The 20,276-nt window shown below is 42.8% G+C and overlaps 2 protein-coding genes across 9 annotated transcripts in view; one reads left to right on the top strand and one right to left on the bottom strand.

Moving 5' to 3' along the window:
• Positions 1-960: 960 nt before the first annotated feature.
• Positions 961-20,276, bottom strand: part of LOC117348016 (claudin domain-containing protein 1-like) — a 53,411-nt gene continuing 34,095 nt past the window's right edge. For all 8 annotated transcript variants that reach the window (XM_033919588.1, XM_033919590.1, XM_033919593.1 and 5 more), the window contains 3 exons: positions 11,759-11,866; positions 4,137-4,274; positions 961-1,676 (listed from right to left, as the gene is read on the bottom strand). In XM_033919588.1, coding sequence (XP_033775479.1) covers positions 1,456-1,676; positions 4,137-4,274; positions 11,759-11,866 — 467 coding nt within the window. In that variant the 3' untranslated portion in view covers positions 961-1,455. The remainder of the gene's footprint in view (positions 1,677-4,136; positions 4,275-11,758; positions 11,867-20,276) is intronic.
• The window catches only part of CLDND1 (claudin domain containing 1), a 67,593-nt gene continuing 53,425 nt past the window's right edge, over positions 6,109-20,276 (top strand). The window contains exons 1-2 of the mRNA XM_033919583.1: positions 6,109-6,666; positions 7,455-7,570. The gene's annotated coding sequence lies outside the window, so the exon portion shown is untranslated. The remainder of the gene's footprint in view (positions 6,667-7,454; positions 7,571-20,276) is intronic.

Raw genomic sequence — 20,276 nt, 5'->3', positions numbered from 1 at the left:
CACCAAATCCATCAAAAAAACATGAAAAAAGACTGAAAAAAATAAACAGAGCAGATCAGAAAGACTCCTTCTGGCTTATGTGCAAAATTAAAACTGAAAGGGGATCTTACTTGGCAATTAACATTACCGGTGCTGATGAGGGCACTTAAGGGCATACCAGGGGTTATGGGTAATGCAGAACTGCGGGAATGTCATTACCATACTATGTTGCGGGCTTATGTCCCCTCGAGCCAGGTTTATCACATGGGGTGTATAGATACCCAGCTGTATCAAATGTCATGCATGGTCTGTGGGTGTGTTCAACTATCCAGGGTTTTTGGCTGGATGGGGCTCTCTTTGGGTACCACTTTGAACACCACAGTCTCTCTCTCTCGGCGCCTGGTATGCTTTCTATCATTTTCCTTTGTTAAATATGCATCCAGCTCGGGAACGCATGTTTTTGAACAAGTATTATGTAGTGGGGGAAAAAGTATCATGAACCATTGGATTTCTGCACAGGCTCCTTCTGTTTGGTACTGGAGGAATAAACTGCATACCTTGATGCGGTGGGAGGCAAGAGCCGTAGCTGGTTCCCAGAAGCGCCCTAAAGATTTTCCTTCTTTATTTGAATGTACTGACTTCGAGAGGCCGCAGTCAGATTTTGAATACTCTGATTTGTGTTTTCTGAGATATCTCCTTGGGTTGCCTATGGTATCTTTGTGGGATGGGAGGGGGGAGTGGGGGTGCAGGGTGGGGTTGGGATGGGTGTGAATTCTTGTTATTGACTTTGTTGTATTGGTTGGTAGTTGTCATTTTTCTTGAAAACAATAAAAAGATTTTGGGAGCAGAGCCCTCAAGTGAAGAAGGAGGGATTGAAAAGCAGGAGTGGATTCCTTCTGCATGGCTTACGTCTAGAATGATACACCTATTGCACTAGAAAAATAGTTAATGTGACAGAATTTTAAAAAAGTTTTGGTCAAGTTCCTGGAAGAAAAGTCCATAACCCATTATTAAGATGGAATTAGAAAAAAAAACAAACCCTACTGCTTATTCCTGGGATAAGCAGCATAAAATCTTAATTTACTCTTTTGGGATCCCTGTGATTTGAACTGGCTATCGTTGCAAACAGGATACTGGACTTTATAGATGTTCAGTCTGTCCCAGTATGGCAATGCTTAAGTGTTCATATATATCTATAGCTATGTATTTTTTTTTTTTCACAATATGCCTTCCAAAAAAGATTTACAATCATTTAGCAATTTATTATTTTATAAAAATTATTGATGTGCATCTTGCATTTCAATAACTGATTGTTTGTAGATGTGACTTTTTGTTTGAATTCCTCTTTGAAATATGTACATCCTTTTAATTCAGGTAGCAGTCATTCTTTCTGAAGCATTTCTGGATGCTGACCCACAAACACAGCCATTTGGAGATGTGGTGGTAATGAATGCCAAATGTTTAAAAACTGCAGTTTTATGCCACACGATAAGCTTTCAGGAATCGGTACTCCTTGCGGTTGGTGCATGCAGCCCAGATGAAGAGAGCAGTTGCCATGAACTGTAGTGGAGCCGAGACACAGGCCAAACAGAAGGACCAGCCGAACTCTCCTTGAACATCCTTCGGGATGGGAATCTTTCGATGCAGAAATTGCACACCCGCTGCATAACACGCCACAGATCCCAGGATACAGATACCTGATAGGGAAGCAAATAGCACAGTCAAAGACTGACCAACTTACAGAATCAGGAGACAAAGGGGCTTGATTGGGCAGGAGAGGCTCTTCGGCCCAACTCTTTCTTGCCCCTGCTAGAGTGTCACCAGTCTGAAGATTTTCAAAATGGCTGTCAAGACTTCATGGGACATCCTCATGAGACTTAAAATACCTTATATATTTCCAGAATACTGCACATATTATTCTGTTCAATGTGGGTTAAGTACTGTCCTGCTTTTTTTTTTTAAGTGCTGCTCATACAGGGGGGAGCAGTATTCTTTTTACGCTGCACTAAACATCCGGTATCTGAATTTTATTCAGAATAGCTATAAACTACATGCGAATAAGTAGGGAAAGTCTGCAGAGTATGGCATTTTTCCAGCTTCTCTGCAAATGTTTATCTATAGGCTTAAAATGTTTATTTGCACACATTCAGAATGTCTTAATCTAGGCATTTGGGACTTGGACGATATTTTGGATGAGAATGTGGTATAAACATAGACGTACTGGTAGTCTGGACGATCAAGTGGCTGGACATAGAAGTAGACGATTTTTTGGGGAATAAATATTTTGGCCGTACTTTTTACCCTGCTGACTGTCTGACTAGCGCCCTATGTCTAAATTAGACTTAGACGTTTCTTTTGATTATGCTTCTCTCTCTCTCTCTCCAGAGAAGTAGGAAGTAAATTAATGACAATAGCAGCCAGGTGGTTGAAAAAAGTATCTATCTATCTATCTATAGACACACACATACTTTTACATATACAGTAAAACCTTGGTTTGCAAACATAATTTGTTCTGAAACCATGCTTGTAATGCAAAACACTCGTATATCAAAGCGAATTTCCCCATAAGAAATAATGGAAACTCAGACAATTCATTCCACAACCCAAAAACTTTAATACAAAGTACTGTATGTACTTGTATTGCAAGACATTGCTTGTTTATCAAGTTAAAATTTTATAAAATGTTTTGAACATTTGCAAACCAAGTTACTTGCAATCCAAGGTTTTATTGTGTGTGTGTATATATATATATGTATAGTGGTACCTTGGTTTGTGAGCATAATTTGTTCCAGAAGCATGCTTGCAATCCAAAGTGCTCGTATATCAAAGCAACTTTCCTTATAGGCCATAATGGCAACTTAGATGATTCATTCCACTGACTGAATACTGGTAGGTACATCTCTCCGACCCGACCCCCGAGCCAACCCCGGGAACCAGCTTTGTTGCTCCCCCGAGGCCACCGGCGCTGCTCTCTCCCTTCTTGATCACCTCCTTCCCCCCATTGACTGGCCCTATCCTTACCTGTGCGCCACTGGTGTTGAAAGTGCCTGCCGCCGGTTTCCTTGCTAGGCTGCTGCTGGGCCTTGAGCATCTGCGCATGCTCAATGCCTTCTGGCTCTCACCCTCTCTGAGATTCTCGGTTTGCAACTTAGTTTGCTCGAGTGTTTTGCTCGTCTTGCAAAACACTCGCAAACCGAGGTTTGACTATGTGTGTGTGTGTGTATATATATATATATATATATATATATATATATATATATATATACTTTTTTTCAGCCACCTGGCTATTATTGTCATTAATTTACTTCCCGCTTCTCCTCTGAGGCCTGAACCTAGGACTTCTTAACGCACACATAAAAGACTAGACAAAAACACACTTTAAACACAAGAGTACATTCCAACGATCAACCACCCTTTTGGTGAAGAAATATTTCCTAGTGTTGCTATGAAATCTCCCACCCCTGAGTATCTTTTTTTTTTTTTCAAATTCTTTATTCATTTTTCCATCTTACATCAAGAACACAATATTACATCATTTAACCTTAAAAACATCACTTGTATTTCTTATAACATCATCTTAAAAACATAAATTTATACCCTTCCTACCCACTCTTCCATGGCAACAAGAGGGCATCCATTGAAACTCAGGGGTGGGAGATTTCATAGCAACACTAGGAAGTATTTCTTCACCGAAAGGGTGGTTGATCGTTGGAATGATCTTCCACTTCAGGTAATTGAGGCAAGCAACGTGCTGATTTTAAGAAAAAATGGGATAATCATGGGTTCACTTCGAGGAAGTGCTTAGGGGGAAGGGTCCTTATAGTGGGCAGACTTGTTGGGCTGGTGGCCCTTTTCTGCTGTCATATTCTATGTTTCTATGGGAGCTTGTTATCTGATACCACACATACCTGGATATTCAATGCTGGGAGTCACATTCGCCTTGGCCTTAAATATCTGGGGTTAATTCAGTTCATGGTTGTGAGCAGCTTACAAATCACTTACCACTATGGGCAGAATGTTACTCCCAGCATCTGAGTTTCTTTCTGTCTCTGGTCAAATTAGCTCTCCCAAACTTTTTCAGCATATTCCTGTTCAAACGCTGGAAAAGTCGGCCTCCCCTCCCTTTCCAAATCTCAGTTCCTCACTCGAATTCTTACCTGCAAGGAAATGGAATACACCCGTACCAATAGTGGGGGAAAGCCTGTGACAGATACAGGCACAAATTCCACTCAGTGCCCCGAAGCACATCAATCCCAAGCTAATGAGGGGCAGCAGGACCTGACAGCGCCAGAGATCTGAAAGATATGGAAGAGATTAATGCCATCTGTTGAAAAGAGCAGAGAACGATCTTCAATTGGGGAACTATGGAACCGAATGGATACAGGTCTGACCCCCTCATTAAACTTCTATTTCAGCTTAACTTCGGGGTCCCCTTCTCCTATTACCTTTTGAATGGTTTTAATCATTTTGAGCTGTTGCAGGAGCGGGTTGTGCTCTTTTTTTTTTATGCATTTTTCTTTTCATGTATTTTCAACCTCTGGATTTTTCAGTGCGCATAGGATGCATAACTCGTTCTTGAGATAATGTTTAAAATGAACGGTGCTTGGATTCTTTGTTACATGATTGTCACTCTGTTAACAAGAAACAAGAGTGTCTTTATTTCAGTGTGCTTATGAAGTACTGTATTTAAAAGAAACATCTTCAACTTTGGGCAGTTTTTCACGTCTAATAGATGCTATGTCAAATGATAACAATGACACCTTTCAACCTGTCTATTAAAAATGCTACTGATGAATTAGCGGCTCAAGCCTGTCCTTTAGCATGTCTTTTTAAACTTGTTGTGGTTTTCGCTATCAGCTGATTTTTTTTGTCCTGACCAACGCAGATTTGAATGTTGGCTTTGATAATCACCTTTTTAAGTTTTGGGCAGTGTGAGGAGTGGATGTCATGAGCCTGTCTATCAAAAATGTCAAGAAAATGTTAAAATGACAAAGAGGCTTGGCTAGATCCTGCGCAGCTTATTTTAAATTCTGCAGCGGTCACAGCTGTCAGCTGATTTCGTGATTAGCGTTGCTTTGAATGCTGGCAATGCTTGGGCTTGCTCCAGCACAAGTAAGCTCTATAACAATTTTAAGTCCGTGGGGCTCCTGTTTTCTCTTTCTCGACCTTATCTAACTGCTGAACCTATATTTTGAATTAATAATGATATACAACAGAGAATTTTAAAAAATGTATTGCTGTAGAATGATTTTGTGGGAGGTTATTGGTGGATTTACTCCTCTATGACCATTTAATAATTTGGTGTGCTTTTATGTTTATTTTAGTCTAAACTCCTCCTGGGGAAGCCGTTTATTGATGAAACTCGGGTCTGAGTAGGGGAGCAACTAAATCTTATGTGCACTCACGGAGCACCAAGTCACTGCAAAAGAAAAAAAAAAGATGATATCCTGCCAGGCCACCTGGTTTTGAGACAACGAGAAAAAGATAAGTGCTACTAAGTCCTGTTACATTGTTACACTAGTAGCATTTGAAAACAGATTGGACTTATAAAGAGTATGTATTACAGGGACTGAGAAAATAAAAGTGACAAGATGGTTCCGATATTGTTTTCCTAGCTGCTCAAGCTTGCAGGAAACACTAGACACTGAACACTTTTTACAAAATAATTTATGAAACTTGAGACTTATTTGATACTTTAAAAGATATGCTTTATTTTTGATCGATTAAAATATTACCCAACATCAAAATTTTAGGTTGGAAGTGCAAAGTACAGTAATTTCTCACTTTGACTATTGTAATGGTCTATTGATAGTGCCTATTAATAGTGGTGGTCTGCCTGCCCCGGAAATCTTAATTCAGCAGCCGCCCGTCTCGGCGGAAACAGGAAGTTGCTGCTGAATTAAGACTTCCTGGGCAGGCTGACGGCAGAAGGCTCATCTCGTGGACACTGTGCCATGGCTGCCAGAACATTTAAAATGACAGCGACTCCGGGGAGCAAGTGTGGGGGAGTCCAGAGCTGAAGAGATCATGCTGCAGGATCCCACTGGGGGGAAGGGGGGGGAGGAAGGAAAGAACATATGCTGCATGCCATGGGCTAGGGGTAGGGGGGTTGGGAAGATAAAGACAGATGTTGCATGGGTTGGGTGGGAAGGCAGGGAAGAACAAATGTACAGGCTGGGAGGGGGTTGGGAAGAACAGATGTTATACAGGCTGGGAAGGGGCTGGGAAGGACAGATGCTGCACAGGCTGGGAGAGGCAGGGAAGGACAGATGCTGTACAGGCTGGGAGGGGGTTGGGAAGAACAGATGTTATACAGGCTGGGAAGGGGTTGGGAAGGACAGATGCTGCACAGGCTGGGAGAGGCAGGGAAGGACAGATGTAAGGCTAGGAGGGGGTAGGGAAGAACAGATATTATACAGGCTGGGAAGGGGTTGGGAAGGATGATCAGGCTGGGAGAGGGTTGGAAGGACAGATGCTGCATGGGCTGGGGGAAGCAGGGAAGGACATTGGATGGACTTACAACATTCTATTGAATCTCTCTCTTTTTCAGTGTTGGAAGTGCCTCGATTGCCTCGAGGTGGGAACCTCGCACAAATTTTGTGGAATAAAGAGCAATGATGGATCTTTAAATTGCACACTTTGGCTCCTGCTGGATTGAATAGTGAACTTGAAAGGCAAATCTTTTATGTAGGTATCTTGCAATGATTGTTGCGATCGGTAGCCTCGTGTGCAGACTCAGTATAACAAAGAGTAATGATGTGTTTTTATATTGCACACCTCAGTTCCAGTTCGATTGAACTTGAATGGCAAGCTTTCTTGTAGGTTTTTAGTAATGAACTTTGCATTTTTCCTTTTGGTCTTTTGAATAACCGTGGGTTTCAACTTGATATGAAGGTTAGAATGCACGTCATCACGCATTTGACGCTACGTCTCTTGTGTGCTGATGTACAGTCTTCTTAAATCAGCTGGCAGTCGGCGTTCTCCCATTAAGAAATCTGTGGGAGCGTCTTTTAAACATATGAGCTGCTTTAAAGGTTTTGAAATGCCTCTTTATTGAACTATTTATATATTATATATCCTATTTAAGTAGGCATTATCTTAATTTGCACTCTTTAGCAGCAACATAGTTTCACTCTTATTTTTTGTTTAGATTCAAATCGCCTACTGCCACCTAGTACATTCTGTTTAGTGCGGCTGGACTCAAAGCTGTTTGGTTTCCTGAAGCAGGAGCACGAAATGTGTTCACGTTGGAACCAAGAAACCAAGCTTTAAGTTAAGAGCCATTTGTATTATTTGCAATGATTTGGCACTAATTTATGCTTAAAAGTATGGAAGATTTAGCAATGATTGGGTGGTGGGTGGTGAGGTGGTATGGTGAGGGGTTCCTTCCATAAAAATCCCCTCCATGTCTCTGAGCTGATCTTCACATATGTATAGCATTAATTGAATAACAACTTATGTACAATTATACAAAGATGAATGTAGGGCAGAAAGTGAAGGAGAGAAAACCAACAACTGGATAAGAAGGCCCAGAGAGAAAGAAGTTCAACCAGAGACTGGGAAATGATGATTAGATTACCAGACAACAAAGGTAGAGAATGTGATTTTATTTTCAATTTACTGATTGAAATGTGTCAGTTTTGAGAATTTAATATTTTGCACTGTTCAGGAAGAAATTAATTTCTTTCTATTTCTCAGGTGTTATAATGCATGTAGAGTCTGGCATCTGAGGGTTTCGTATTTTTAATTTGTGGTCCTGTGTTATTATCTGTGTTCTGCATGTGTGACCAAGGCCAGGAATGAATGTTGAGAAGCAAACAGTGTGCTTTAATTTTGTGGTTAACTATTATGTGTTATTAATAAGATTATACTGTGTGCATGGAACAAAAATGGTATTACAATTCATATTATCATTATTATGGGGGTGGAATCAAGAGTGGCGCTTTTGGGCCCCCCCCAAACAAAAAAGCGTTCCGCTGTCTATGGGCACACCAAAATGCTCTATAAAAGCATTGCAGGAGGCACAGAAAGCAACAGCTCAGGTGTTGACAGATACATCTCATTTTTCTCATATTTCCCATGTGCTAAAGAATTTGTTGGTTACCTTTGGAACAAAGAATACAATTCAGAATTTTGCTTTTGGTTTTCAAAATATGAAACAATTAGTCTTTAAGCCCGTTACATTAACGGGTGCTAGAATAGATGTCTGTCTGTCTGGGTTATTTTTTTTTCTTTGTCTCTCTCTCCTTGCACGCTGCCTGTCTGTCATTTTTTCTGTCTGTGTCTCTCCCTATGTCCTTAGTGCCCTCAGTGCCTTCTTCCCATGTCCTTAGTATCCCTTCCTACATCCTTAGTGCCCCCATTACCTCCTTCCTGTGTCCATAATGCCCCCAGTGCCTTCCTTCCATGTCCTTAGTGCCCCTTTCTATGTCCTTAGTGCCCCCAGTGCCTCCTTCTTATGTCCCCATCATTATCTTCCAGACTTTGTCCCACCTCCACCCCCGATGCCAGCCTGCCTGGCTCCCATCCCCCTGAGCAACATGTTTCCATTTAATCCCCCCGATGCCAGTCTGCCTGCCTGCCTCCCATCCCCCTGAGCAGCATGTTTTCATTAAAAAAAACCCACCCTTCCGATGCCAGCCTTGCTCCCATCCCCCTGAGCAGCATGTTTCCATTGAAAACCCCTCACCCCCCCTCCGATGCCTGCCTGCCTTCCATCCCCCTTCCATTGACGTCATCAGGGACGCGGCAGAGGAAATTAGGCCAGTAGAAGAGCCGAAGCAGTGTGTTTACTGTGCCTGGGACGCTGCTGGACTTGCGAGGTTTGTCAGCCGTGTAGCGGGGGGAGGGTCGGCTGCGAGGGTCAACGGGGGTTTCTGGTGTGCCGGGTAGGGGCGGCGGCGGGGGGGGGGGGCGGAGTTGCAGCGTATTACCTGGCCGGTCCTTAGACGTGCGCATGCGCACTCTTACTGCCACAGCCCGACAGATCAGATCTCAGGGAACATGCTGGTAAGAGTGCGCATGGGTGCTTAGCATTTTATTATTATAGATAAGAACATAAGAATTGCCTCCGCTGGGTCAGACCAGAGGTCCATCGCGCCCAGCAGTCCGCTTCCGTGGTGGCCCATCAGGTCCATGACCTGTAAGTGATCCTTTATATCCTTCTATCCCTTATGTCCTTCCTTATCTATATCCTTCGAACTGTACCCTTCTTCATCCTATATCTTCCCTATCTATATCCTTCAATAACTTCTTCTTTCAAGAATTTATCCAATTTCTCTTTGAAACCCTGTAAAGTACTCTGTCCTATCACATCCTCCGGAAGCGCATTCCACCACCCTCTGAGTGAAGAAGTACTTCCTGGCATTGGTTCTAAACCTGTCCCCTTTTAGTTTCTCCAAGTGCCCCCTTGTTCTTGTAGTTCCCCGTAGGCTGAAGAATCTGTCCCTCTCCACATTCTCAATGCCCTTCATGATCTTATATGTCTCTATCATGTCCCCTCTGAGTCTCCGCTTCTCCAGGGAGAAGAGCCCCAGTCTGTCCAGCCTGTCTGCGTATGAAAGGTTTTCCATACCCTTTATCATACGTGTAGCTCTTCTCTGGACCCTCTCAAGTATCGCCATATTCTATCAACTATCATTTCTATTGTTTACATCTTTATCAGCCTTCTGAAACGCTACAATCAGCAGAAAAGATCCTTTTAGATGTACTTCCTTTCATACTATTCGGATAGAATACCGGTCTTTGAAATTGGGACCTTGCATAGTATGGAGAAATTCAAGAAAGAACTAAAAACAGGCATTCGAATTTTAGAAGAGTTTTATGGTAACAAAATGAAAGTGGATTTTAGATTACTAATGTAAAGATGCTATGTTATATTGTTCTGTAAGTCCTATATGGAAGCAGCAGTGGTGGCCTGGTTGCTGCCAGAGGGAGATGGGTGATGTCCTCGGTGGTTGTAGCTGTCTCCGATTCCCTTAGTTGGCTTGCTGGCAATGAAGGTGATGGATGTGCTTAAGTTCTTGGCAGAGGGTATGGATCTGGTATGACCGATAGTTGATCTAATCCTGAGGTAGTTGGGCTGACTAGCAAAGTAAGGTTATTTGGTGTGCTACTCAACTTCTGAATGGGATGAGTTTAGGCTTTTGAGGAGTTGAGACAGGAGTTTGGTTTAGGGGTGTCCCAATTTTACTGTTGGTTACAGCTTCAGCATTATTTGAAAGATTGTAGGTTATTAGGATTTGTTCAGAAGGGAGATACTGGTTTGCGAGATTTCTGTGAGGGGTTAATTGGGCAGAATAAAAAAAAGTCTCAGTGGTGTACCAGAACTTTAAGTTTAAGGGGATTAATTGATGTGTGGCTTTGGAGCACATTTGGGAGCATGATTTTGAGAATCGGGCAGGGACGGGGGAAGCTTTGGAGATGATTTGCTTTGGGGCAACTGTGAATCTGTTTCTAACTAATTTTACAGCTATGTATAGTTTGGATGTTCCTATTTTTTACATGATATTGCCTTGGCTACATAAAATGTTTAAACTTAAAAAGCTGTGTCATTGAAAGTGAATCGAATCGAATCAACTTTTTTTCCTGAATCGGGCAGCACTAGTGAGGACCTTTCAACATTATGTTATTTGCTTGTTCTTGTGTACAGTTGTTAATCAATATGGGAAAGAGTTTTAGCTGTTTGTAAATTTCATGTTCCACCAACTTACAGACTGGTTGTTCTGTGGCCTTGGCCGCAGAGTTAGATAAAGCAGAAGCTAAGTTATTTGATGAATTAATGGGTTTAGCGATTCAGCAAATTTTTACCTGCTAGAAGAATAGTTTAGATTGTGCATGGTGCAGAAGTAGCTGCTGTAATACAGAGGCGCTTGCCATATTTTCTAAAAGTATGGGGGGTTTGTTACATTCTTATTGTCAACTGACGTATAAATGTATAAACTTGGCTCTTGTTTGTACCTTGGTGGATGTGGGGATTCGTGGCTTAGTGCCCATGTGCACCCGTTCCCTTCCCTTCTCCAGTGAAGAGCTAGAAGTATTGGGGGGGAAGGGAAGGAGCAGGGGTATGGAGAAGAGGAGAGGCACTGGCGCCCAGGGAGGTGAGCCCCCTACCGCTACTATGCCACAGGTTCGAGCTGCAGAATAAATCCAAGCCAGGGTTGTGCACACACATACCTGGGAGGGTCTGTGTGGATCCCAAATACTTCCAGAAACAGAGGAAATCCAGACAAGTATAAAAACACAGAAGTGCCTTTACATAATTCTAGATATGAACAGAAGAGGGAGTAAGGAAAGGTAGGTTAGAAGCTAGCTAATAAGAGAAACAGGAGATCACCCCCCAAAAACCAAAGGAAGAGGCAAGTGTCCTAACCAGCTGCCTGTATCTTGTCACCCAGTGGAGAATGGTGAACAGAAGAGTGGTCCAGCACGTCTCACGATTTGCTCTTCTTGCTGCTGTGTGGCTTCAATTACAGCCAGCTGTTGAACTGCGCCTGCTCCATGAATGTACTGAGCAGACAGCTGAGTTTTTGAACTGTATGGGAGCAACAGAAGTTGACTGAGCTGTGTGCTGCTCCGTACAAGAAAAGGCAGGCTGCAGAAGGAACAAGTTAGAAGCTCTGGTTATACGTTAAATAAAGGAACAGGAACTGCAGAGAATGAGGAAGTGAAAAGCTGAATTTACACTATTAGAAAAAAAGGACCAAAGGCACTGACTGTAGAGTAAGTAATCAATAGTGTACTTCAGAGTTAGAAGAAAAATGTCTGCTTCTCAACTCACAAGTCCGGTGCAAATCTGGATGACTGGTAATGTTCCCGGGCTGTTTGTAGTTCTCCATGAACAGGTCAGAAAGAGAGAAACTGACACATTCTGTGATGAAAACAATACCTGTATCAAAGAAGAAAACATTTCCCACTCAGTCAGGATTGGAACTGTGTACAACATGCCATCCTACTTGTAATAAAATGCCAATACCAGAGATCCCGCCAGCCCGCCACTATAATCTCTTACCCTATTTCTGTAAAGAAAAGGCAAAGGAATTTAGCACATGCAGTAGCTGAAGATGGAGAAAGGTAAATACTGGGACCAATGATCTAGAAATGGGAATAACTAGTGAGATAATTAAATTTGCTGATGACACAAAGTTGTTAAATCTTAAGAGGATTCTAAAAAAAATTGCAAGTGGACCTTGTGAGACTAGGAAACTGGGGATCAAAATGGCAGATGACGTTTAATGTGGGAAAGAGGAACCAGAGCTACAACTGTGTGATGCTGGGTTCTGTGTTAAGATATAAAAAGGATGGAGTTGGTCCAGAGGAAGGCTACTAAAATGGTGTGTGGTCTTCATAATAAGGCATATGAGGACAGACATAAAGATCTCAATTTGTATACTTTGGAGGACAGGCAGGAGAGGGGAGATATGATAGAGACGTTTAAATACCTACGTAATGTAAATGCACATGAGTTGAGTCTCTTTCACGAGGGCATAGGATAAAGTTAAGAGGCTCCGGAGTAATCTGAGGAAATACTTTTTTACGGAAAGGGTTGTAGATGCGTGGAACAGTCTCCCGGAAGAGGTGGTAGAGACAGAGATTGTCTGAATTCAAGTAGGCGTGGGGTAGCACGTGGGATCTCTCGGAAAAAGAAAGAGATAATGGTTACTGCATATGGGCAGTCTAGATGTGCCATTTGGCCATTGTCTGCCATCATGTTTTTATGTATTGTGTGGCGGTGGCTAAGAAAGCAAATAAAATGTTAGGAATTATCAGGAAAGGAATGGAAAACAAAGATGAAAATGTTATAATGCCCTTGTATTGCTCTATGGCAGTGTTTCTCAACCCGGTCCTGGAGTACCCCCTTGCCAGTCAGGTTTTCCACAATGAATATGCATAATCTTGATTTGCATACACTGCCTCCATTATATGAAAATTTCTTTCATGCATATTCATTATAGATATACTGAAAACCTGACTGGCAAGGGGGTACTCCAGGAATGAGTTGAGAAACATTGCTCTATGGTATGGCTTCACCTCAAATTTTGGGTGCAATTTTGGCCACTATATCTCAAAAAAGATATAGCGGAAGTATAAAAGTACAGAGAAGGGCAATGGAAATGATAAAAGGGATAGGATGACGAAAGCAGGTTGGAGGTGCAACTAGGGCTCTACAGCTTGGAGAAGAAATGGCTCATGGGCGATTTGATAAAGGTCTATAAAATATTGAGTGGAGTGAAAAACATAGATGTGAATCACTTGTTTACTTTTTCCATAATACTTGGACTAGGGGGCATGCAATGAACCTACTGCAGAGGTGTCAAAGTCCCTCCTCGAGGGCCGCAATCCAGTCAGGTTTTCAGGATTTCCCCAATGAATATACATGAGATCTATTAGCATACAATGAAAGCAGTGCATGCAAATAGATTTCATACATATTCATTGGGGAAATCCTGAAAACCCGACTGGATTGCAGCCCTCGAGGAGGGACTTTGTCACCCCTGACCTACTGTGTTCCTACTGATTTAAAACAAAATATTTCTTCACACAATGTGTAATTAAACTCTAGAATTCATTGCTAGAGAATGTGGTGAAACAGTTAGCTTGGCAGGGTGTAAAAAAGGTTTGGATCATTTCCTAAAAGAGAAGTCCATAGGCCATTATTGAGATGGTTTGGGGAAATCCACTGCTTATTCCTAGGATAAGCAGCATAAAATCTGTTTTACTACTTGGGATTTTGCTAGGTATTTTGGACCTGGGTTGGCCATTGTTGGAAACAGGATACTGGGCTTGATGGAACTTTGGTCTGTCCCAGTATGGCAATTCTTAAGTTCTTATGACACATTCAGGTATACACTGTGAACCGAAAAAAACCACACCAAAATGTTTTATGTCATATCTTCCACAGAACTCGGCTGATTCTTATGAAATTTAGTACATCATGTCATAGAAACATAGAAAATGATGGCAGAAAAGGGCCAAAGCCCATCAAGTCTGCCCACTCTAATGACCCACCACCCTGACTTTACCCCCCTAGAGATCCCACATGTAAATCCCATTTACTCTTAAAATCTGGCATGCTGCTGGCCTCAATCATCTGCAGTGGAAGTTTATTCCAACGATCAACCACCCTTTCGGTGAAGAAATATTTTCTGGAGTCGCCATGAAATTTCCCTCCCTTGATTTTCAGCGGATGCCCTCTTATGGCCGAGGGTCCTTTAAGAAAGAAGATATCATCTTCCACCTTGATACAGCCCGTGATATATTTAAACACCTCAATCATGTCTCCTCTCTCTCTTCGTTCCTCAAGTGAGTACAGCTGCAATTTATTTAGCCTTTCTTCATACGGGAGATCCTTGAGCCCCGAGACCATCCTGGTGGCCATTCGTTGAACCGACTCAATTCTCAGCACATCTTTCTGGTAATGTGGTCTCCAGAATTGTACACAATATTCCAGATGAGGTCTCACCATGGATCTGTACAATGGCATTATGACTTCGGGCTTCCTGCTGACAAAACCTCTACAGATACAAACCATTATTTGTCTTGCCTTGGATGAAGCCTTTTCCACTTGATAGGCAGTTTTCATGTCATCGCTAATGATCACTCCTAAATCACGTTCTGCCTTAGTCCTAGGTAAGGTCTCACCATTTAGTGTGTAAGTTCTGCACGGATTTCTGCAGCCCAAGTGCATGACTTTACATTTTTTAGCATTGAAGCTTAGCTGCCAAGTCAATGACCAGTGCTCCAACAGAAGTAGGTCCCGTGTCATACTGTCTGGCAAAGTGCTTTTACCTACTACAGTGTTCTCCCCAGAATTTTTTCCAGCCGGGTGGCATGAAAAAGTAGCCGGGTGGGGCGGGATGGGGAAATTTGGTGGTGGGGAAAATTAACTCCATCTTTTACTAAGGTGCACTAGCATTTTTAGTGCGCGCAAACCCCTGTGCTATGTGGGAAAACTAACGCCAGCTCAATGCTGGCATTAGCATCTAGTGCATGTGGCAATTCTCCGCGCACTAAGCGCAGCTAAAACCACTATTGTAACTTGCCCTAAATGTGTACTATTTTTATTAGTTAATTATTATTATTATTTTCCAATGCTCAATATGACTTCCTTTTTTAAGGTTTGACACTTGTGCCAGAATATTTTTACTAAATTTAAGAAGTATTTGCCCTCTTTCAAATGGTATAGAGGTTAAAAAAAGGGAAAGGCGTTAATGAAGTCATTAGGTTCAATCTAGCCATTTATTTCTGCATGAATTTAAACAGCTAAAAAAAAAAAGATAAACATAGCTGATCCAGTCATACAAGAAATGGCTCTACAGCAAGGGTGCCTACACTTTTTGGGCTTGTGAGCTACTTTTAAAATGACCAAGTCAAAATTATCTACCAACAATAAAATTAAAAAAAAAACCCCACAAAGCACACTGTACACAGAGAAAATGTTAATTATCATTTATATTCCGCAGGTTTTCAAAGAGGTCAAGGCAGATGATTTTATGCAATGTCACTTCAGGAACAACTATACAAAAATAGACAAATATACCCCCTCCCTTTTTACTAAATTGCAATAGCGGTTTTTAGCGCAGGGAGATGCGCTGAATGCCCTGCGCTGCTCTCGATGCTCATAGGCTCCATGTGCTAAAAACTGCTATTGCGATTTAGTAAAAGGGGGCCATAGTGCAAAATATAGACAGCAGATATAAATTCTCAAAACAGACACATTTTGATCACTAAACTGAAAATAAAATCATTTCTCCCACAATTGTACATGCTTAGTTACGTCAGCTCTATGGCTGCTTTAACTGTAAGGCGCCTGAATCTAAGGCTATATGCTACCATTCTGTAATGGAACCTGGGAGCCCATTCACTGCTATAGAATAGGCGTTCCCTGTACAGTCTCAGGGTGCCTACGAGGAAGAACCCACTTGGAGAATTGCCCCTTATTTTTTAAGGATTATAAAAACAGAAGCAATAATATGAAAAACAAAACCCAGCCTTAAAACAGGCTGAATTAAGAACATAAGAACATAAGAACTGCCATCTCCGGATCAGACCTTTGGTCCATCAAGTCCGGCGATCCGCACACGCGGAGGCCCTGCCAGGTGTACACCTGGCATAATTTATAGTCCACCATATCTTTATATGCCTCTCTTAAGGAGATATGCATCTAGTTTGCTCTTGAAGCCTAGGACGGTAGATTCCGCAATAATCTCCCCTGGGAGGGCATTCCAGGTGTCAACCACTCTCTGAGTGAAGCAGAACTTCCTGACATTAGTCCTGAACCTGTCCCCCCTTAGCTTCATTACATGTCCTCTAGTCCGTGTCAAATTGGACAATGTAAATAATCTTCTCTGCTCTATTTTGTCGATTCCTTTCAGTATTTTGAAGGTCTCGATCATATCCCCACGCAGTCTCCTTTTCTCAAGGGAGAACAATCCTAATGTTATAAGTCTATCCTCGTATTCCAGTTTCTCCATACCCTTCACCAGTTTTGTTGCTCGTCTCTGCACCCTCTCCAGCAGTTTTATATCCTTCTTTAGGTAGGGAGACCAATGTTGGACGCAGTATTCCAAGTGTGGTCTGACCATTGCCCTATAAAGCGGCATTATAACTTTCTCCGATCTACTCGAGATTCCTTTCTTTATCATGCCCAACATTCTATTTGCCTTCTTTGCCGCTGCCGCACATTGTGCCGACGGCTTCAGGGTCCTATCTATCAGTACACCCAGGTCCTTTTCTTGTTCACTCTTCCCCAGAGTTGCACCTGACATTGTATACTCGTATTCCTTATTCTTATTGCCTAAGTGCATAACCTTGCATTTCTCCACATTGAACTTCATCTGCCATTTCTCCGCCCATGTTTCTAACCTACACAAGTCGCTCTGGAGTTCCTCTCTATCCTCCTGCGTTCTGATTGCCCGGCATAGTTTTGTATCGTCTGCAAACTTGATGATCTCACTGGATGTTCCTTCCTCCAGGTCATTGATATAAATATTAAAAAGGATCGGCCCAAGTACCGAGCCCTGGGGTACACCACTAGTCACTTTCTCCCAGTCGGAGAACTTCCCATTTATGCCCACTCTCTGCTTTTGGTTTTCCAGCCATTTGCCTATCCATCTTTGTATATCTCCCTCTATGCCATGGCTTTGTAGTTTCCTGAGAAGTCTTTCGTGTGGAACTTTGTCGAACGCTTTCTGGAAGTCCAAGTATATTATGTCCACTGGCTTCCCACTATCAATTTGCTCGTTCACGGTCTCAAAAAATTGGAGTAAATTCGTCAAACATGATTTCCCTTTCCTGAATCCATGTTGACTGGGTTTCATCAAGTAGTGTGCGTCCAAGTGCCGGACTATGCTATCCTTGATCAGTGCTTCAACCATCTTGCCGGGGACAGACGTAAGACTCACAGGCCTATAGTTGCCCGGTTCCCCTCTCGATCCTTTTTTGAAAATTGGCGTGACGTTTGCTATCCTCCAGTCGTCCGGTATCTGTCCAGTTCTGATTGTCAGGTTTGCAAGTTTTTGCAATAACTCTCCGATTTCAACCTTCAATTCCTTTAAGACTCTCGGGTGAATTAATTTGTGAACCATTATTTAAAGGATACTCAGAAAAAATATTGTTTTCCCTTAGCTTAAATGAAATAAACATATTCCTATCCATCATTTGACTATAGCTAAGTGCAAAAGAACCTTATAGAGCTGCAGTGAAATAGAAAAGTGATTTCGTTTTACTGTAATTTCTGCATTAAGTGGATTTGCACACCCCAAGCTCCTTAAATCCTGATGCACTTCTAGCTTTTCCTGTATCAGACTTTGCAAGATTAATAAATGGAGCATCCTTCTGCCTGCCAGTTAAAGGATGGAAAACAAATGCATATAAAGTTCAAATCACAGCTTGACTAAACTTGAACTTTCTTGATTTCATTCTTCCTGGCTGACCACTTTATCTTCCACAATAGGCACCAAGGTTGCTTGGATCAGAGCTTTAAAAGAGCAAGCAGAATCGGATCCGATGTCTGTGCGTTTGTTTTTCTCAAATGGTATACCACTACACTTGCTGCTTTTACTTGCTTCGGGCCTTCCTCGTTGCCAGATCCTGCCTACTTTCTGTTTCCGCGAAGGCAGGACCCGGCAGCAAAGAAGGCCCGAAGCAAGTAAAAGCAGCAAGTTGTAAGCTTCCCTCCGGGGCTCTATCATAGAAACATAGAACATAGAAAGATGACGGCAGAAAAGGGCTATAGCCCATCAAGTCTGCCCACTCTACTGTCCCACCCCATTAAGTCAGAGTGCTGCTCGACCCACGTAGAGATCCCACGTGGATGTCCCATTTATTCTTAAAGTCGAGCACGCTAGTGGCCTTGATCACCTGCACCGGTAGTTTGTTCCAGTGATCCACCACCCTTTCTGTAAAGAAATATTTCCTGGTGTCACCACCAAATCTCCCTCCTCTGAGTTTGAGCGGGTGCCCCCTTGTGACTGAAGGTCCCTTAGGAAAGAATATGTCGTTTTTCACCTCGACACGACCTGTGACGTACTTAAATGTCTCAATCATGTCACCCCTCTCCCTGCGCTCCTCTAGAGAGTAGAGCTGCAACTTGCCCAGTCTTTCCTCGTTTAAGAGACCCCTGAGTCCGGAGACCATCCTAGTGGCCATTCGCTGGACTGACTCAGCTCGAAGTACATCTTTACGGTAATGTGGCCTCCAGAATTGCACACAGTACTCCAGATGAGGTCTCACCGTGGTTCTGTACAGTGGCATTATGACTTCAGGTTTACGGCTGACGAAGCTTCTATTGATACATCCCATCATCTGCCTTGCCTTGGATGAGGCCTTCTCTACTTGTTTGGCAGCCTTCATGTCTGCACTGATGATTACTCCCAAGTCCCGTTCTTCTGAGGTCGTAGCTAGTGTTTCTCCATTCAAGGTGTATGTTCTGCATGGATTTCTGCTGCCGAGATGCATCACCTTACACTTCTTTGCGTTGAAGCCCAGCTGCCATGTCGAGGACCAGTTTTCCAACTTGATCAGATCCTGCGCCATACCATCCGTGAGATCGCTTTCACCTACTATATTACACAGTTTGGTGGCGTCGGTAAACAGCGCTACTTTTCCCTGAAGCCCTCGGGTCAAGTCCCTTATGAATATGTTAAAAAGGAATGGTCCCAGGACTGAGCCCTGCGGCACTCCGCTAGTAACTTCCGATGTCTTAGAGAGGGTGCCATTGACCACCACCCTCTGAAGTCTTCCACTCAGCCAATCATTGACCCATGCCGTTAGTTTCTCACCTAACCCCATCGATTTCATCTTGTTTAATAGTTTACGGTGTGGGACACTGTCAAACGCTTTACTGATATCCAAGTACACTATGTCTAGAGACTCTCCCGAATCTAGCTTTCCTGTCACCCAGTCAAAGAAGCTGATAAGATTGGATTGGCATGACCTGCCCCTAGTGAATCCATGTTAACAGGGATCCCTCAGATTCCCCTCATCCAATATCGCGTCCAATTTCCCTTTAAGTAGAGTTTCCATGAGTTTACACACTATTGATGTGAGACTTACTGGTCTGTAATTCGCAGCCTCTGCTCTGCAACCCTTTTTGTGCAGAGGAACAACATTGGCAGTTTTCTAGTCCAGGGGGACTCTCCCCGTACTTAGGGAGAGATTGAAGAGCATGGCTAATGGTTCCGCCAAAACATCGCATAGCTCTCTGAGCACTCTTGGGTGCAGATTGTCCGGTCCCATGGCTTTGTTCACCTTGAGTCTTGACAGTTCTTGGTAAACATCAGCTGGTGTGAACTCAAACTTCTGAAATGGGTCATTCATGCTTTGCTTTGCATCCAGCTGAGGCCCGTGCCCTGGTGCCTCGCAGGTAAAGACTGAACAGAAGTAATCATTCAGTAGTTTGGCTTTATCGGAGTCAGTTTCCACATAATTCCCGTCTGGCGTTCTAAGGCGTACTATCCCGTTTGTGTTCTTTTTCCTGTCGCTAATGTATCTGAAGAAGGATTTGTCCCCTTTCTTGATGTTCTTCGCTAGAGTTTCTTCCATACGAAGTTTGGCCTCCCTGACTGCTGTTTTGACCGCTGCAGACTTTGTCCTGTATTCAATGTTTGCTTCTTTTTCCCCCATGCGTTTGTATGATAGAAATGCTCTTTTCTTCTCCTTGACGAGGTATGATACCTCATCTGTGAACCATTGGGGTTTCCTTTTTCTTTGTTGTTTGGTTACCGATTTTATGTAGCGGATAGTTGCCTCATGAAGGATCGATTTCAAGGTTGTCCACATAGCTTCCACATTATCAG

This window comes from Geotrypetes seraphini, chromosome 14 (assembly GCF_902459505.1).
Source record: "Geotrypetes seraphini chromosome 14, aGeoSer1.1, whole genome shotgun sequence".
NCBI lineage: Eukaryota > Metazoa > Chordata > Amphibia > Gymnophiona > Dermophiidae > Geotrypetes > Geotrypetes seraphini.
This window is presented reverse-complemented; position numbering and strand designations above follow the sequence as displayed.